General features: G+C 45.4%; 1 protein-coding gene and 1 pseudogene across 1 annotated transcript; both read left to right on the forward strand.

Annotated features, from left to right (window-relative positions):
- The first annotated feature begins 8,413 nt into the window (after positions 1 to 8,413).
- LOC118551811 (programmed cell death protein 5 pseudogene) lies at positions 8,414 to 9,324 on the forward strand (annotated as a pseudogene).
- Positions 9,325 to 9,886: 562 nt separating this feature from the next.
- On the forward strand, positions 9,887 to 14,915 carry LOC118551804 (acyl-coenzyme A thioesterase 1). The gene is made up of 3 exons (XM_036117869.2): positions 9,887 to 10,507; positions 12,416 to 12,618; positions 14,251 to 14,915. Exons 1-3 carry the CDS (start codon positions 9,937 to 9,939, stop codon positions 14,833 to 14,835), a joined length of 1,359 nt encoding a protein of 452 aa, XP_035973762.2. The 5' UTR covers positions 9,887 to 9,936; the 3' UTR covers positions 14,836 to 14,915.
- Positions 14,916 to 15,742: the final 827 nt, after the last annotated feature.

The raw sequence follows: 15,742 nt of genomic DNA on the forward strand, positions 1-15,742 counted from the left end.
GGAGCTTCCTTCTGTGCCCTCTATCTGCAGTAGCCTTTCCTCCATACTTGACAAATTCTATCCATTCTTCCAGGCCTAGGTCAGTTCCTACCCACTCCAGAACTCTTTCTTGACCTATCCAGGCCTCCATATCCCACACAAATTTATAAATCACTCCTAGTCTGTACCAGTTTTTTTTCTTTTTTTTAATTCCAGTATAGTTAACATACAGTGTTAAATTAGTTTCGGGGTACAATCATGATTGCGTACCAGTACTTTCAACTCTCAATCCTATGACACCTCACACTGTTAATTATTTGGCTAACTATATTGCCCAAGGACCATGTCTTCTGTCTCTGCTGTCCTTCAATATCACCCAGTATTGCTACATTGCTTTCCATATTGCTACATGGTCTTCATTGTTAAAATGTTTAACAGCTACCAAGTAGGTAAATCACCTTTTCCTTAATTATTGGGCAAGCTGTTTTCAGGTTTTAGCTAGCATGGAAAACACTGTAGAGGGTGCCTGGGTGGCTCAGTCGTTAAGCGTCTGCCTTCGGCTCAGGTCATGATCCCAGGGTCCTGGAATCGAGTCCCACATCGGGCTCTCTGCTCGGCGGAGAGCCTGCTTCTCCCTCTCCCACTCCCCCTGCTTGTGTTCCCTCTCTCACTGTCTGTCAAATAAATAAAAAAATCTTAAAAAAAAAAAAAAAGAAAACACTGTAGAGAACTACAGCCTACATTTAGTACTTCTTTTTTTTAAGATTTTATTTATTTGACACAGAGAGAGACAGCGAGAGAGGGAACACAAGCAGGGGGAGTGGGAGAGGGAGAAGCAGGCTCCCCACTGAGCAGGGAGCCCGATGCAGGGCTCGATCCCAGGACCCTGGGACCATGACCTAAGCCGAAGGCAGATGCTTAACCAACTGAGCCACCCAGGCGCCCCGGTTTATTTTATTTTAAAGAGAGAGTGTGTGCGCGCAAGCAGGGGGAGGGGTAGAGGGAGACTGGGAAGGGGAGAGAGAATCTCCAGCAGACTCCCCTCCGAGTGCGGATCCTGACATAGGCTCTGTCCCAAGATCCTGAGATCATGACCTGGGCTGAAACCAAGAGTCAGATGCTTAACCGACTGAGCCACCCAGCGCCCCTACATTTAGTGCTTTTAAAAATAATTTTCCTTCTGAAGTCATTCCTTGGTCTAATAATGATAATTGACAATTAGGAAGTACAAACATACCTCAGAGATATTATGGGTTTGGTTCCAGACCACTGCAATAAAATGAATATCATAATGAAGTGAGTCAAATGAATTTTTTGGTTTCCCAGTGCATGTAAAAGTTTGGTTTACACTATACTGTAGTTGACAGAATGCGTGATAGCATTATGTCTAAGAACCAACGTCCATACCTTAATTTAAAAATATTGCTAAAAAATGCTAACCATCATCTGAGCTTTCAGCGAGTTGTGATCGGAGATCACCATGACAAATACAGTGATAATGAGACAGTCCGAACGATTGCAAGAATTACCAAAATGTGACACAGAGACACAAAGTGAGCAAATGCTGTTGGGAACATGGCACCGATAGACTTGCTAGACACAGGGTTGCCACAAACCTTCAATCTGTCAAAAACGGGAGCATCTGTGAAGTGCAATAAAGTGAGGCCCAATAAAATGAGGTATGCCTGCACTTTGTCAAGGGCTTTACATAGGGAAGATACTCTAACGTGTCTGGGCAGAAGCGGAGGCTCCAAGGGGGTAAATGAATTGCTTCAGGTCATACAGGCCGGAAGTAGAAGAGCCAGGTTTTAAACCTCGCTGCCAGACTGCAACTCCAGAGCACGTAACCTCGGTGCCACGCTGGCTTTCCAGGACCTTCTCTCTTCAGGACTCAATTTGGTCCACTTTCTTCTGCCTATTAAATCTGACTGGTGGGTATATTTCTTTTTGTTCTCAGCCTGCTCTTATCTAGATGTCACTAGGCCAGAATTGATAACCTCACTCAAATTAAATCATACATGATTAATATGACATCAGGAGTTTTTGCACAGAAAACTCATTTAGTTGTTCCATCTCTTCACAACTTTGAAGGCAACATGGCCATAAGGGCACGGAGTATTTTAAAAGTTAGACCAAAAAAGTTATGGCAAGGGTAGAAGGGGGTCATAAGTGATAATTTTCTGAAACAATGCCTACTTTCACTGGTTGAAGATGAATTATTAGATGAAAACAATATTCATGTGCTCGTGCCTTGTGTATTGCCTAATAGAATATTTTATCACTTTTTTTTAAGAATTTACTTATTTGACAGAGAGCATAAGAAGGGGTAGTGGCAGGCAGAGGGAGAGGGAGAAGCAGGCTCCCTGCTGAGCATGGAGCCTGATGCAGGGCTTGATCCGCTTAACCGACTGAGCCACCCAGGTGCCCCACATTTTATCATTTTTAACATATCAGTGTGTCAATTCTTGCTCCTAAGGCAGGGGGCATTTTGATCCCAAACACTTGAAAAACGGATGAGGACTGGTTTCACCCCAAGGCGACTACACAGAATGATTTTGGGTGTCCCCAGATATATATACCCTTTAGCCAGTGGCATACAGAATCTTTGGTTACAATGCCAGCATCCCAGAAAGAATACCGTATTAGCATTATCAGTTATTATAAATTGTCAAGGGATAGTGATTCTCATCTAATATGATGGCTTGTTGAAAAGCAGGAAACTCCCGTGTTTTGAAAAGGAAAGAGGACAGGACAAAATGTCAAAGGGTTTAGTCAAGAGTTTTGTCCTAGGGCGCCTGGGTGGCTCAGTTGGTTAAGCAACTGCCTTTGGCTCAGGTCATGATCCTGGAGTCCCGGGATCAAGTCCCGCATCGGGCTCCCTGCTCAGCGAGGAGCCTGCTTCTCCCTCTGACCCTCCCCCCCTCATGTACTCTCTCTCATTCTGGCTCTCTCAAATAAATAAATAAATCTTTAAAAAAAAAAAAAAAAAAGAGTTTTATCCTAGATGGACTTACGGTCAGAAGACAAGTGTAAGGCCAGGTTCTGCACTTCCCAGCCCACCTGGTTTGCCTCAGTGTGCCAGTCTGAAAATAGAGTGTGATATCTGTTGTAATTTAGTGTAGATATGAAGCTCAAAATTAGGGAACATGTATGAAAGTTTTTTTGCAAGCTTCATAGTATTACATAACTGTGAAGGATTATCATTGATTTAGAGCATGGACTATTGCCCCTAAAGGGAAGTCTTTGGGGTCCCACAGTTAGATGGTGCATTGGGCATTTAGGGAACAGGTTAGGAATACTGGGGCCCTTGGCAATTAAAAGAGAAGGTGGATAGAGAGGGAAGAAAAAAACCTATGTATGGAGTTTGGAGCCTCCATATTATCCAAATTTAAATGTTACCTAGACCAACATTGAGGCAAGGTCCTCTCCCAACAAATGGCCTCTTAAGAACCAAAAGCAGGAGGTGCCTGGATGGCTCAGCCAGTTAAGCTGTCCAACTCTTGATCTCAGCTCAGGTCTTGATCTCAGGGTCATGAATTCAAGCCCTGTGTTGGGCTCTGTGCTGGGCATAGAGCCTACTTAGAAATAAATACTTTTTTTAAAAAAGCGCCAAAGCAGAGTGGCACATCCCAGGTGCCTTTATGTACGGACAGCATAAGAAACTGAGGAGCGCCAAGGGCACCTGGGTGGCTCAGTCGTTAAGCGTCTGCCTTCGGCTCAGGTCATGATCCCAGGGTCCTGGGATCGAGTCCCACATCGGGCTCCCTGTTCAGCGGGAAGCCTGCTTCTCCCTCTCCCACTCCCCCTGCTTGTGTTGCTGCTCTCACTATCTCTCTCTCTGTCAAATAAATAAATAAAATCTTAAAAAAAAAAAAAAAAAAAAGAAACTGAGGAGCGCCTGGGTGGCTGTTGGTTGGGTGCTTCCCTTGGGCTCAGGTCATGATCCCGGGGTCCTGGGATCGAGCCCCGCGTCCAGCTCCCTGCTCAGCAGGGAGTCTGCTTCTCCCTCTTTCTCTGCTCTTCTGCTCCTCTCCACCGCCCATTCTCCCTCTCTCTCTCTCAAATAAATAAAATCTTTGAACAAACAAATAGACATAAAAGAAATCGAATACACAGCATCCTGTAGTCCGTCAAACCTGGCATAACTGCAGACCAGGTAATCTGGTAAACAGCTATCACTAGCATTATCTCTGCACCTCTAGGAACCTGGCTAGACAGGCAGGAGTCAGGTTAGAAGGGTTAGGCCACATGCCTCCACGTAAAGCCTAATAGAAGAATCCAGATTCAAATGAGTGATATCTCAAAGGTTCCAAATTTAGTTCCACCTTTCGGTTCACCTTCCCAGTCCCCTGCCCTCACCCCCTGATATGGGACCTTTATTCTGCAGAAATAATTGAAGTGGGCTGAATAATTCAAGCTAAAAAGAGTAATACCTTGCTTTTTCCTTGTTATTAAAGCAGCAGAAACCACCAGAGGAGGCTAAAAAGCAATAAACCTTATTAGCACAGTATTTCTGAGAGCTTTTAAAAAGTAATAGACTCACCTCCACCCACAGATTCTGAAGTTTTAAGGTAGGGCCCAAGAGGGGACAGTCAGCTTCCAGGACAGTATTAATGGTTAAGGACCTTCTGTAACAAGATCATTTGAGGAGCTTGTTAAAATGCAGAATCCTGTGTCCTACATCCCAGAATATTGATCCAGTAGGCCGTAAGTGAAGCCTAGAAATCTGCAGTTCAACCAGCTCTCACAGGTGTTTATACACATTAATTTCAGAGAAGCCACAGCCCCAATAGGTATCTGTGGGGCGTATGAAGGAAGCATGATGGTGGGGAGAGCAGGATCAGGGAACACAGCCTCTTAACCTGGCTCGTTTCAGACCCCTCCCCCCTGCTGCCTCTTTCTCATCAGAAAGGTCCTTCATTTCTCCCCCTCTACTTTCTAATTCCTGTCCCTTGCCATGCCCTCACACAGATCTACTACTGTCTTCTGAGATTACTACGGAAACTCTGCCATAAACATGATTCTGTTCTAACTCTTATCTTACAGATTTCAAAACTGAGGCCTAGAGAGAAGAGATACTATAAAGATCACAGTACTGGTTAATCCCTGAAGCAGTCCTGACCCCTTTGACACCTGATCCAAAATCTTTTCAACTACTTCAGACTGCCTCTCATTCAGCTGATGCTAAAAGCTCTTTTCAGATACTGGTAAAGTAGCAGTGTTTTGAAATTACCTTCAAGACGGCCTCCTGCAACTCAGTCTTCAAGGGGAAGCAAGGTTCTGCATCTTAAACCTTCCTTCGTTTCTTAGGTTCCAAAGCTGTTTATATTGGTTACCAGGCAACCACCTCTTTAGAATTCCATGGGTCTACTGACAGAATTTGCAGGTTCAATCAGTGGTATCCTCAGCTATTTATTTAATTTCCTTTTGTAAACAACTTTGGGAAACTGCATTGTATTTATTGATGGATGGCACAACGGATTTCTTGGTCATTCTTTGAAAATAAACCTCTAAGTCTGTGCAGCTCAATATTTTTTCCCCTACAAGCATTCATAAGTCCTGCTGAGAAAGAGGAAACACATGAACAGCCCACTCTGGCATGCTTCAGATTACTAGGCTGATAGAACAAATAGTAAAGTAGAATGGGTCTGTCTTTGGGGTCTTTTCCATTCCCCTTTCATCTCCACCTCCACTTAATCTCCTTCGATCACATAGTTTAATTCCATCTCTCCTGCTCCCCAAATCCTGGCTAGATGATCAGGTGGTGACACTGTTTTTACAAGGGGACTCTTCAAATCCCATATTTCTATTAGTAAAATCCCAGGCCTCCAGAATACTGGTCTTTAGGAGTTTCCTTATGAAAAGAATTTGTCCTGACAGAAAAGATTTCTGGGCATGAGGTTCTGTCTGTCTTGTTGACCTGGGGCTGTTCAGGTGGTCACTGGATCTTGCTGACCAACTTGAGCACTCACTTTAGTGCCTGGGCTCAAGCTGTGCTTAGACCCTGGGACCCTTAAATAAAATCTTAAAAAAAAAAAATACCCTGAGACCCTTACAAAAGGGGGAAAAGACTGAAAGTCTTAAAATTAAACAGAATTACCATGTGATCTAGCAATTCTACTACTTATGAGTATATACCCAAAAGAACTGAAAGCAGGGATTCTTAAACAGGTATTTGCATACCCATGTTTATAGCAGTACATTCACAATGGTCATTGTGGAAACAATCCAAAATCCATCAGTAGATAAATGGATAAACAAAATGTATTGCACCTAGACAGCAAAATAGCTCAGTCTGCTAGGAAAGGCCAGGAACCAATCCCTCTAAAGGCAATGGTTCTCAACTAGGAGTGATTGGGGTCCCTTAAGGGGACATGTGTCAATGTCTGGAGACATCTTTGGTTGTCCCAACTGGAGAGTGCTTCTGGCATCCAGTGGGGTGCTACTAAACATCCTACAAGGCACAAGACAGCCCCCCACAACAAAGAATTGTCCAGCCCAGGATGTCAGTAGACAAGCCTTAAAATGGAGGGAAATTCTGATACATGCTACATATATGGATGGACGTGAAAGACATAACTGAAATAAGTCAGACAGAAAAGGAGAAATACTGTATGATTCTACTTATACGAGGTACTTTGAATAGTCAAATTCCTAGAGACCGAAAATAAAATAGTGGTTTCCAGGGGATGCAAGGGTTTTCAGCTTGGGCGATAGAGTTCTGGAGATAGTGGTGATGGTTGCATAACACTGTGAGTGTACTTAACTATACACTTAAAAATGGTTAAAATGATAAGTTTTAGGTTTGTATAATACCACCATTTTTAGAAACCCTATTTAATTGTGAAAGCCATGTTATTTTTTTTCTTTTATCTCTCTCTCTCTTTTTTTTAAGTAGGCTCCATGTCCAATGTGGAGCCCAAGGCAACCCTAAGATCAAGACCTGAGCTGAGATCAAGAGTCAGATGCTCAACCAACAGAGCCACCCAGGCACCCCAGCCATGTTATTTCTGACAGAAATTCTGGACAAAGAAGAAAATTAAAACTATCCAAAATACCCCAAAGCCTAAGAAACAACAGTTTGGGTAATTGTTGACTAGTTTTTTTTTTTTTAAAGGTATCGATACACATTTTTTTAAGGTTATATGGATCTCTACCTGCTTTCAACGTCATGAGAGTTTCCTCATCATATTCTGCTATAACATCTTTAATGGCTACACCTCTTCTGTTATATGACTGCATCACAATTAAATTGATTAAACCAAATTTATATTGCTAGTTTGTTTCTCACTTTTCCTCTATTAAAACAACAATATGGGGCGCCTGGGTGGCTCAGTCGTTAAGCGTCTGCCTTCGGCTCAGGTCATGATCCCAGGGTCCTGGGATCGAGCCCCGTATCGGGTTCCCTGCTCAGCGGGAAGCCTGCTTCTCCCTCTCCCACTCCCCCTGCTTGTGTTCCCTCTCTCGTTGTGTCTCTCTCTGTCAAATAAATAAAACCTTAAAAAAAAAAACAAAAATACCAAAAAAAACCCCAACAATATGATAAGCATCCTTATAGCCAATATATACATACATTCACAAATACTTACTTAGGAGAAATTCCTAGAAGTGGAATTGTGAGTCAAAGGGAATGTACCTTTTTAAATATTTTTTTTTAAGGTCATACCAGTTTATGCATCCATCAACCATATATGAATATGTTTTACAAATCTTTAACATAGGACATATCATGTAAGAACAATTAAAGCATAATGGTTCAGAGCACAGACTGGAATCTGATTGCAAAGATATAAATCCCAGTATTTCAGGACACCTGAGTGGCTCAGTCGTTTAAATATCTGCTTTCTGCTCAGGTCATGATCCCGGGATCCTGGGATCAAGTCCTGCATCAGGCTCCTTGCTCCGTGGGGAGCCTGCTTCTCCCTCTGCCTGCCACCCCCACCTGCTTGTGTGCGCATGCACTCTCTCTCTGACAAATAAAATCCTTAAAAATAAATAAATCCCAGTATTTCTAGTTTGATCTTCAGCAAATCAGTTCCTCTCTTCCTCAAGGCCTTAATTTTCTCATAAGGTTCTTGTAAGGATTAAGAACTATAATTATTTACTTTCTTTAGTTTCTGTGCACAGAATACACTGAAATATCCCACAGAACCAGTGCAAAACTAATTAGAGCTACAGGGAACTGCATGATTAATAACCAGCAGGACATAAGAACATTTGAAACTAGGTAAAAAGGGTTGGTTGGGAAGGTCCTTGAGGGTGGTCTCATGGGGAGCAGTGGCAAACAGGTGTGCGCTTGAATCGAGCTTAAACAATTTGCAGGTTTCCCTAATAAGTATGAAAAAGTCATGAATGTAAAATCAAATACAAGGTCATGGAAAGGGCCTTAAGTTTGATGAAGAACCCACCACTAGGTGGAACCCATCCATAGCTTATGAAGAAGTGGGGAAAAGGTGAGAGGTCCCAGATGAGAGAGAGAGAGAATATTTGCCTAAGTACAGCAAACTCAACAAGGCAGTATAATAACTTAGATCTCACTCGGCTATTTTTACACCTATAAGGAATGAAGCTGTGGTCACACAGCTAGTAAAACTCCAGGCCCCTTAAATGTGGGGATGGGGGAGGAAGTTAAGCCTATACACAGGTAATACACAAGCAAAACACCATGATGCACACTTTTAAAGGTCTTATGATAATTAATGACAGTGAATTACTCAACAAACTGATAAAATTCAATTCCTGTCCTGCAGTCCTCTTAGCTGTTAAGAATTTGGCGACCAGGAGTGTGGTCGCGGCTGCTCGACCCCGGACCCCTGCACCACGGCGGAGGAGGGGCTGGAGGCTCTGAGGAATCAGAGGCCGGCCGGACTGCAGGCGAAGCACGGGGGTCCTGGCAATGCAGCACAATGGGAAACAAAGCACAGGGAAGCAGAAATGAGAAACAGTATCTTAGCCCAAGCCCTGGATCAGTCAGCCAGGTCCCGCTTCAGTAACTTAGCACTTGTAAAGCCCGAAAAACCTAAAGCAGTAGAGAATTACCTCATACAGATGGCAACATAGGGACAACTAAGTGGGAAGGTATCAGAACAAGATTTAATAGAAATCCTTGAAAAAGTAAGCCAACAAACAGAAAAGAAAACCACAGTTAAATTCAACAGAAGAAAAGTCATGGACTCTGATGAAGAGGACGATTATTGAAATTTAAGATGTTTAGAGACTGGAACTTAATGGAAGAGTTCTAGGACAGATAATACTGGGTAGAAGTGAAGATCTGATTGTTTACTTTGTTTACTATCTATATACCTTTTAAAAAAATAAACCTGTTATGCAAAAAAAAAAAAAAAATCTGGCGACTGGAAGGGCGCCTGGGTGGCTCAATGGTTAAGCTTCTGCCTTCAGCTCAGGCCCTGATCCCAGGGTCCCAGCCCCGCATCGGGCTCCCAGCTCAGCGAAGAGCCTGCTTCTCCCTTTCCCTCTGCCGGCCCCCCGCCCCTAGTCGTGCTCGTGCTCTATCTCAAATAACTTTTTAAAAAATTATTTAAAAAAAAACAGTGGAAAAATAACAAAAACCCACTCAAAATTAACTTAAAAAAATTTTTTGGGCGACTGGAGACTTTCCAAACTGCCAGAATCCTTCAGGGCCAGCCCTTATGCGGCAAACATTGCACAGGCCAATGAGCTTCTGAGAAGCAGAGCTAGGAAAGTCTTCCCCGACCTAAACTGCAGGTTTTTCAGCATGAAGTTCTTGTGTGTCATTTTCGCTCTTGCTTTTAAAGGTAAGCCACTGACCTGGTGGGACCGGAGTCTGGCCCTCCAAGATCAATTTGGCGCGCTACTCGGCCCCACTGGCGCTTAACATGCGGATGAGGCAGCCCGCCGCTAGAGGCTCTTTGAGCAGTTTCTAACTTTCTTCACTGCCCTGTTCACTTGACACGAGAACTAAAATCAAAAGGCAAAATGGTGTCCTCCGCCGGCGTTATCCTGCGAGCTTCCGGACTCGGCCGATGGAGCCACCTGCCGGGCTCTCCAAAGCTGTGGTCTGGCGGCCGGGTCTCATGGGCCCCTGCCCGGAAGACAGCGACCTGGAGCCTGGAGCCCGTGGGCCGCTGCAGCTGGGACGAGCCCGTGCGCATCGCCGTGCACGGCCTGGCCCCGCGACAGCCCGTCACGCTGCGCGCGTCCCTGCGCGACGAGAAGGGCACGCTCTTCCGGGCCCACGCGCGGTACCAAGCCGACGCCGGCGGCCTCCTGGACCTGGCGCGCGCGCCCGCGCTGGGCGGCAGCTTCACGGGGCTCGAGCCCATGGGGCTGCTCTGGGCCCTGGAGCCCGAGAAACCCCTGGTGCGGTTGGTGAAGCGGGACGTGCAGACGCCCTTCGCCGTGGAGCTGGAGGTGCTCGACGGCCACGAGCCGGACGCCGGGCGCGTCCTGGGCCGGGCGGTGCACGAGCGCGACTTCCTGCGGCCGGGCGTGCGGCGGGAGCCGGTGCGCGCGGGCCGGGTGCGCGCCACGCTCTTCCTGCCCCCAGGTGAGCGCCCCGGGTCCCAGGCCTGCCTTTCTCTTGTCTCCTGCACTTCTACAGACAGTAAGGAGGTAGCTCCCAACATTACAGAGGTCTGTGGGGGCCTCAAAGTGGGCTCTGGTGGGGAGATGGCTCTGCCTCTCCAAAACTGAGAGGTCAGTTAGAAGACGTAAGGAAAGGGACAAGACAGTTGTAAGTGAAAACAAAAACATAGGTAGTTCCAAGTTTGTTTGTTTTTTTAAGGTTTTATTTATTTATCTGAGAGAGCGAGCACAGAGGAAGACTGAGAAGGAGAAGCCGACTCCCCGCTGAGCAGAGAGCCCCACGGGGGGCTGGATCCCAGGACCCTGAGATCATGACCTGCGTGAAGGCAGCCACTTAACAGACTGAGCCACCCAGGTGCCCCGGTGGTTCCAAGTCGTTTTTTTTTCGTTTTGGTTTTTTTTTAAGATTTTATTTTTAAGTATTCTCTACACCCAACCTGTGGCTCAGACTCAACCCCCAGATCAAGAGTCCCATGCTCTCTAAAACTAATGATGTAATGTATGGTGATTAACATAACACTAAAAAATTAAAAAAAAAAAAAAAAAGTCCCATGCTCTACCAACTGAGCCAGCCAGGCGGCGCCCCTTTGTCAGAGAGAGAGAGAGAGAGAGAGAGAGAGAGAGGCAGGCAGAGGGAGAAGCAGGCTCCTTGCTGAGAAAGGAGCCCAATGTGGGACTCGATCCCAGAACCCTGGGATCATGACCTGAGCCAAAGGCAGACGCTTAACCGACTGAGCCACCCAGGCATCCCTTTAATGATTTTTTAAAAAGATTTTTTATTTCTTTATTTGACAGAGAGAGACACAATGAGAGAGGGAACACTGGCAGGGGGAGTGGGAGAGGGAGAAGCAGGCCCTCTGCTGAGCAGGGAGCCCGATGCGGGTCCCGATCCCAGGATCCTGGGATCATGACCTGAGCTGAAGGCGGACGCTTAACGACTGAGCGACCCAGGCGCCCCCCCTTTAATGATTTTTTTAAATGATTTCTCACTATAGCAACTTTGCTTCTAACTCTCACAGTATATTAAGGTTTAAGAAAATTAGCATGAAAGGGGCGCCTGGGTGGCTTAGTAGAGCATGGATGCCTTGGCTCAGGTCGTGATCCCAGGCTCCCTGCTCAGCAGGGAGTCTCTGCTGCTTTTTCTCTCCTCTCTCTCTCTCTCTCTCTCTCTCCCTGCTCCTCCCCCCACTCTGTGTGTGTGTGCGCGCTCTCTCTCTCTCTCTCTCAAATAAAATCTTTTAAGACAACAACAACAACAAAACCCAAAAGCAGTTTTATTCATTCAACAGTTGAAGGACAGGTTTCCAGGCTAGGTTTCAAGTCTTTGGAGATGATGAATAAAGTCACTACAAACTTTTGTATACACGTTTTTGTGTGAACACAAATTTTCGTTTCTCTTGGGTGAATACCTAGGAATGAGATTGCTAAATCATATGGTAAGTACGTGTTTAACTTTCTAAGACATTGCCCAGCTGTTTTCCCAAGTGGCTGTATCATTTTGCATTTCCACCAGCAGTGTACGAGTGTTCCAGTTGTTCTACCTGCTCTCTAGCATTTGGCATTGTCAGCTTTAGGGGTGGAGGGGGTAACGATTTTGCTCTTTTCATTGTCTGCTTGTAAATTAGTTTTCATTACAAAAGTAAAGCATGCTTTTTGTAAAAAATCTGTGGGGCTTTGAGGCTCTGGGTATAGGAGAAATCTGGATTGAGCCTATGCCACTGTCTGGATCTTTGAAGACCAGAGAGGTCTTCTAGCATTTCTGATTGTCAATAGAAAACTTTGACATCACCAAGTAGGCAACACAGGGCTTTTGACCCCACTGCAGAGAGTTTGGGGAATAGTTCAGTTTTGTGTTTTGTTTCTTCCAAAGAACCGGGGCCCTTTCCTGGGATTGTGGACATTTATGGAGTTGGAAGTGGCCTTCTGGAACAACGAGCTAGTCTGCTGGCTGGCAAGGGTTTTGCTGTGATGGCTCTGGCTTATCATAACTATGAAGACCTCCCCAAAGGCCTAGAGATCCTCCACCTGGACTACTTTGAAGAAGCTGTGAACTACCTGCTGGATCACCCTCAGGTTGGAACTTCTGAAGGTTTTATGATCTATGTATTGGTGTCTTCATAACTGCTCTTAGTTTTCACAGAACATGACAAATTCACCACTGCCACTCCCAGTCCCCAATACACATTACCATTTAGAGTCACTTCTCATAGACCGTTTCTATGCAATTTTATGTTCTCGTATTTCCTGCTAGTAAAGATGTTCTTAGTTGGTTTGGAATTTTAAATTCCAGTATTTTACAGGATATCATAATAAGCCCAAACATATTTGAGAACCCTGGCTTTGAAACAGAAAGTAGAGGAAAAGGGGAAGGGGATCACTGTCTCCAGAAGGCCCTATGTTAAATGTTCGTGTATAACAACCCTCTCTTCTTTGTGGCCCCTCTGAGAGCACAGTGTTAAGTATTCAAGAAGAACTGGGCAGCCAAAAACCTTGGTACTAGGAAGTGTTTTGAGGGTCATAGGCTCAGGGTATCAGAGGATCAGGAGATAAACATTGCTTATTTTACAATTCAGAGCTCAGTGGATGGGAAGCTTTGGAACTCTTAGAAAAGGTGATAGTGTGCAGTGGCGCCAGCATGAGATGTGGATAGACAAGAGTTAAATCTAAGTTTTTATTTCACCAATTGCCAACCAGCCCCATGATCCTGCGGCCGCTCTTTCCTCCTCTGAAAAGTTGGGATGATATAATATATCATTTAATTTCCTAGTACTTTTCCTCTAGGAGGAATAAATGGTTGAAAAGAGTCAAGGGTGCTGTTGTAGAAGCCATAAGGAGAAAAGGACTGCTGTTGAGAGGTGAATTGGAGGGCCATTTATAATAGATGTTGGTAACTGTGGCAAAAGCAGTCCTCATGGCATGGTGCAGACCCAAACTACCCTGAGGGGATGGGGTAGAGAAGGGAAGACTAGAAGAACAACTCAGACAATTGGTCCCCACAAATTTTGCTCTGAAAGAGAGTAGAAAACTAGGGCAGAGTGGATGTGAGGTCAAGGGTTTGTTATGGAAATGTTATGAAAATAGGGCATTAAGTATGCCCATGGGAATGGGCCAGAGAAGAAAGTGATGAAGAAGGAGAGAGATGATGTAATTGTAGGAGCAAGTCCTGGAGAATGAGAGTGGAGGAGATTCCAAGTGCAGGCAGCAGGGGTAAGCACAGAGGAACTTTGGAAATCAAGGGAAGGCAGAGAGCTTGAGCTCCTGTGGAACTAAGTAGATGCCACAGGGTGAAAAGAGGCGGAGTCCCTACTGGAGAGCTTTATCTTCTCCATCTGGTGTGAAGAGCTCACAGTGAAAGAGAACAGGGTTAAAGGTTAAGAGGCTTGAGGTTGTAGGAGAGGTATGGCATGGTCTTTTGGGGAAGTGGAAAGCAAACATAAGTGAAATGTGGCAGGATGGATGGGAAAAACGAATGCTGAGAAACCAGAGTACCCTCCACATGGTTGCTGAAGTCACCAAGAATGATGATGGAGAAATTGCAGAAAGGAAGATAGAGAGGAAGAATAAGTGAATACCCCAAGATTGCAAAACTTGGCCAATGGTAGAGCCCAGACTCAGGCTCAGTTGCACCTATTTTCCAATTCCAGGCACTGCTCATCACACTGCACTGTTCATGGCCTCATTCTCCTTCCTCTGTCATTTTCTCAGGTAAAGGGTCCGGGAGTCGGGCTGCTTGGCAGTTCCAAAGGAGGTGAACTCTGCCTGTCCATGGCCTCATTCCTGAAGGGTATCACCGCTGCCGTCATAATCAATGGCTCCATGGCCGTTGTCGGGGGAGCCTTACACTACAAAGATGAGACCTTGCCCCCTCTGGGCATAGACCCAAGTCGAGTGAGGCTGACCAAAGACGGTTTGGCAGACATTTTGCATGTCCTGAACAGCCCTTTGGAAGGAGCTGACCAGAAGAGTTTCATTCCCGTGGAAAGGGCTGAGAGTGCCTTCCTGTTCCTTGTAGGTCAGGATGACCACAATTGGAAGAGTGAATTCTTTGCTAATGAGGCCTCTAAGTGCTTACAGGCCCACGGTAGGGAGAAGCCCCAGATCATCTGTTACCCTGGGACAGGGCACTACATTGAGCCTCCTTACTTCCCCATGTGCCGGGCTTCCCTACACATCTTGGTGGGTGGTCCTGTCATCTGGGGAGGGGAGCCCAGGGCTCATGCCATGGCCCAGGTGGATGCTTGGAAGCAGCTCCAGACTTTCTTCCACAAACACTTGGTGGAGAAAAGTTAGGGGGACTCTCCTGAAAATATAACCCACTATTTGAAGTTTAGGAGGGTGAGACTAATATATGCTAAGCAGCAACAGTTAAAGACAGTTCACCCGCTGTATTATTATAACTTTTGGGGTTTTATTCCTTTCTTTTTATTTATTTATTTATTTATTTATTTTTATTAAAGATTTTTATTTATTTGACAGAGAGAGACACAGTGAGAGAGGGAACACAAGCAGGGGGAGAGGGAGAGGGAGAAGCAGGCTTCCCGCTGAGCAGGGAGCCCGATGCGGGGCTTGATCCCAGGACCCTGGGATCATGACCTGAGCCGAAGGCAGATGCTTAACGACTGAGCCACCCAGGCGCCCCTATTCCTTTCTCTTTAAATGACATCACCATTAAAAATAGTCTCCATATGGGACACCTGGGTGGCTCAGTCAGTTAAGCGTCTGCCTTTGGCTCAGGTCATGATCCCAGGGTCCTGGGATTGAGCCCTGCATTGAGCTCCTTGCTCAGCGGGGAGCCTGCTTCTCCCTCTCCCTCTGCTGCTCCCCCTGCTTGTGCTCTCTCTTTCACAAATAAAGAAATAAAAAAAAATCTTTAAAAAATAGTCTCCATACAAGTTATGTCAGGAATGAAAAGAGAGCCGTAAGTATAAGCAACTTTTGTTAAAGATTAAATATTGGAACATTACAAGTGAAGATGCCGTCTCCTTTCAGTGTTCTTGCCACTGTTACTACTGTCGGGGAGCAAGAATTCCTGTCCCATCGTAGGTCCTTCTAGCTGGCTAAGAATCAAATTGACAAGAGACAGATTAACAGGAGAAAATCAAATCTGATAGCATATGCACAGGAAATCCGTACAGACATGGAAATTCCAAAGACAGTCAGGCAAAACAAGGTATGTACATCATCCTGAACTAAGGAG

Source organism: Halichoerus grypus, chromosome 8, assembly GCF_964656455.1.
Source record: "Halichoerus grypus chromosome 8, mHalGry1.hap1.1, whole genome shotgun sequence".
NCBI classification, from domain to species: domain Eukaryota; kingdom Metazoa; phylum Chordata; class Mammalia; order Carnivora; family Phocidae; genus Halichoerus; species Halichoerus grypus.

Coding starts and splice junctions, on each gene's coding strand:
- LOC118551804 (XM_036117869.2), top strand. CDS start 9,937: ATGGTGTCCTCCGCCGGCGTTATCCTGCGAGCTTCCGGACTCGGCCGA. Junction 10,508..12,415: donor CACGCTCTTCCTGCCCCCAG/GTGAGCGCCCCG, acceptor TTTCTTCCAAAG/AACCGGGGCCCTTTCCTGGG. Junction 12,619..14,250: donor ACCTGCTGGATCACCCTCAG/GTTGGAACTTCT, acceptor TCATTTTCTCAG/GTAAAGGGTCCGGGAGTCGG.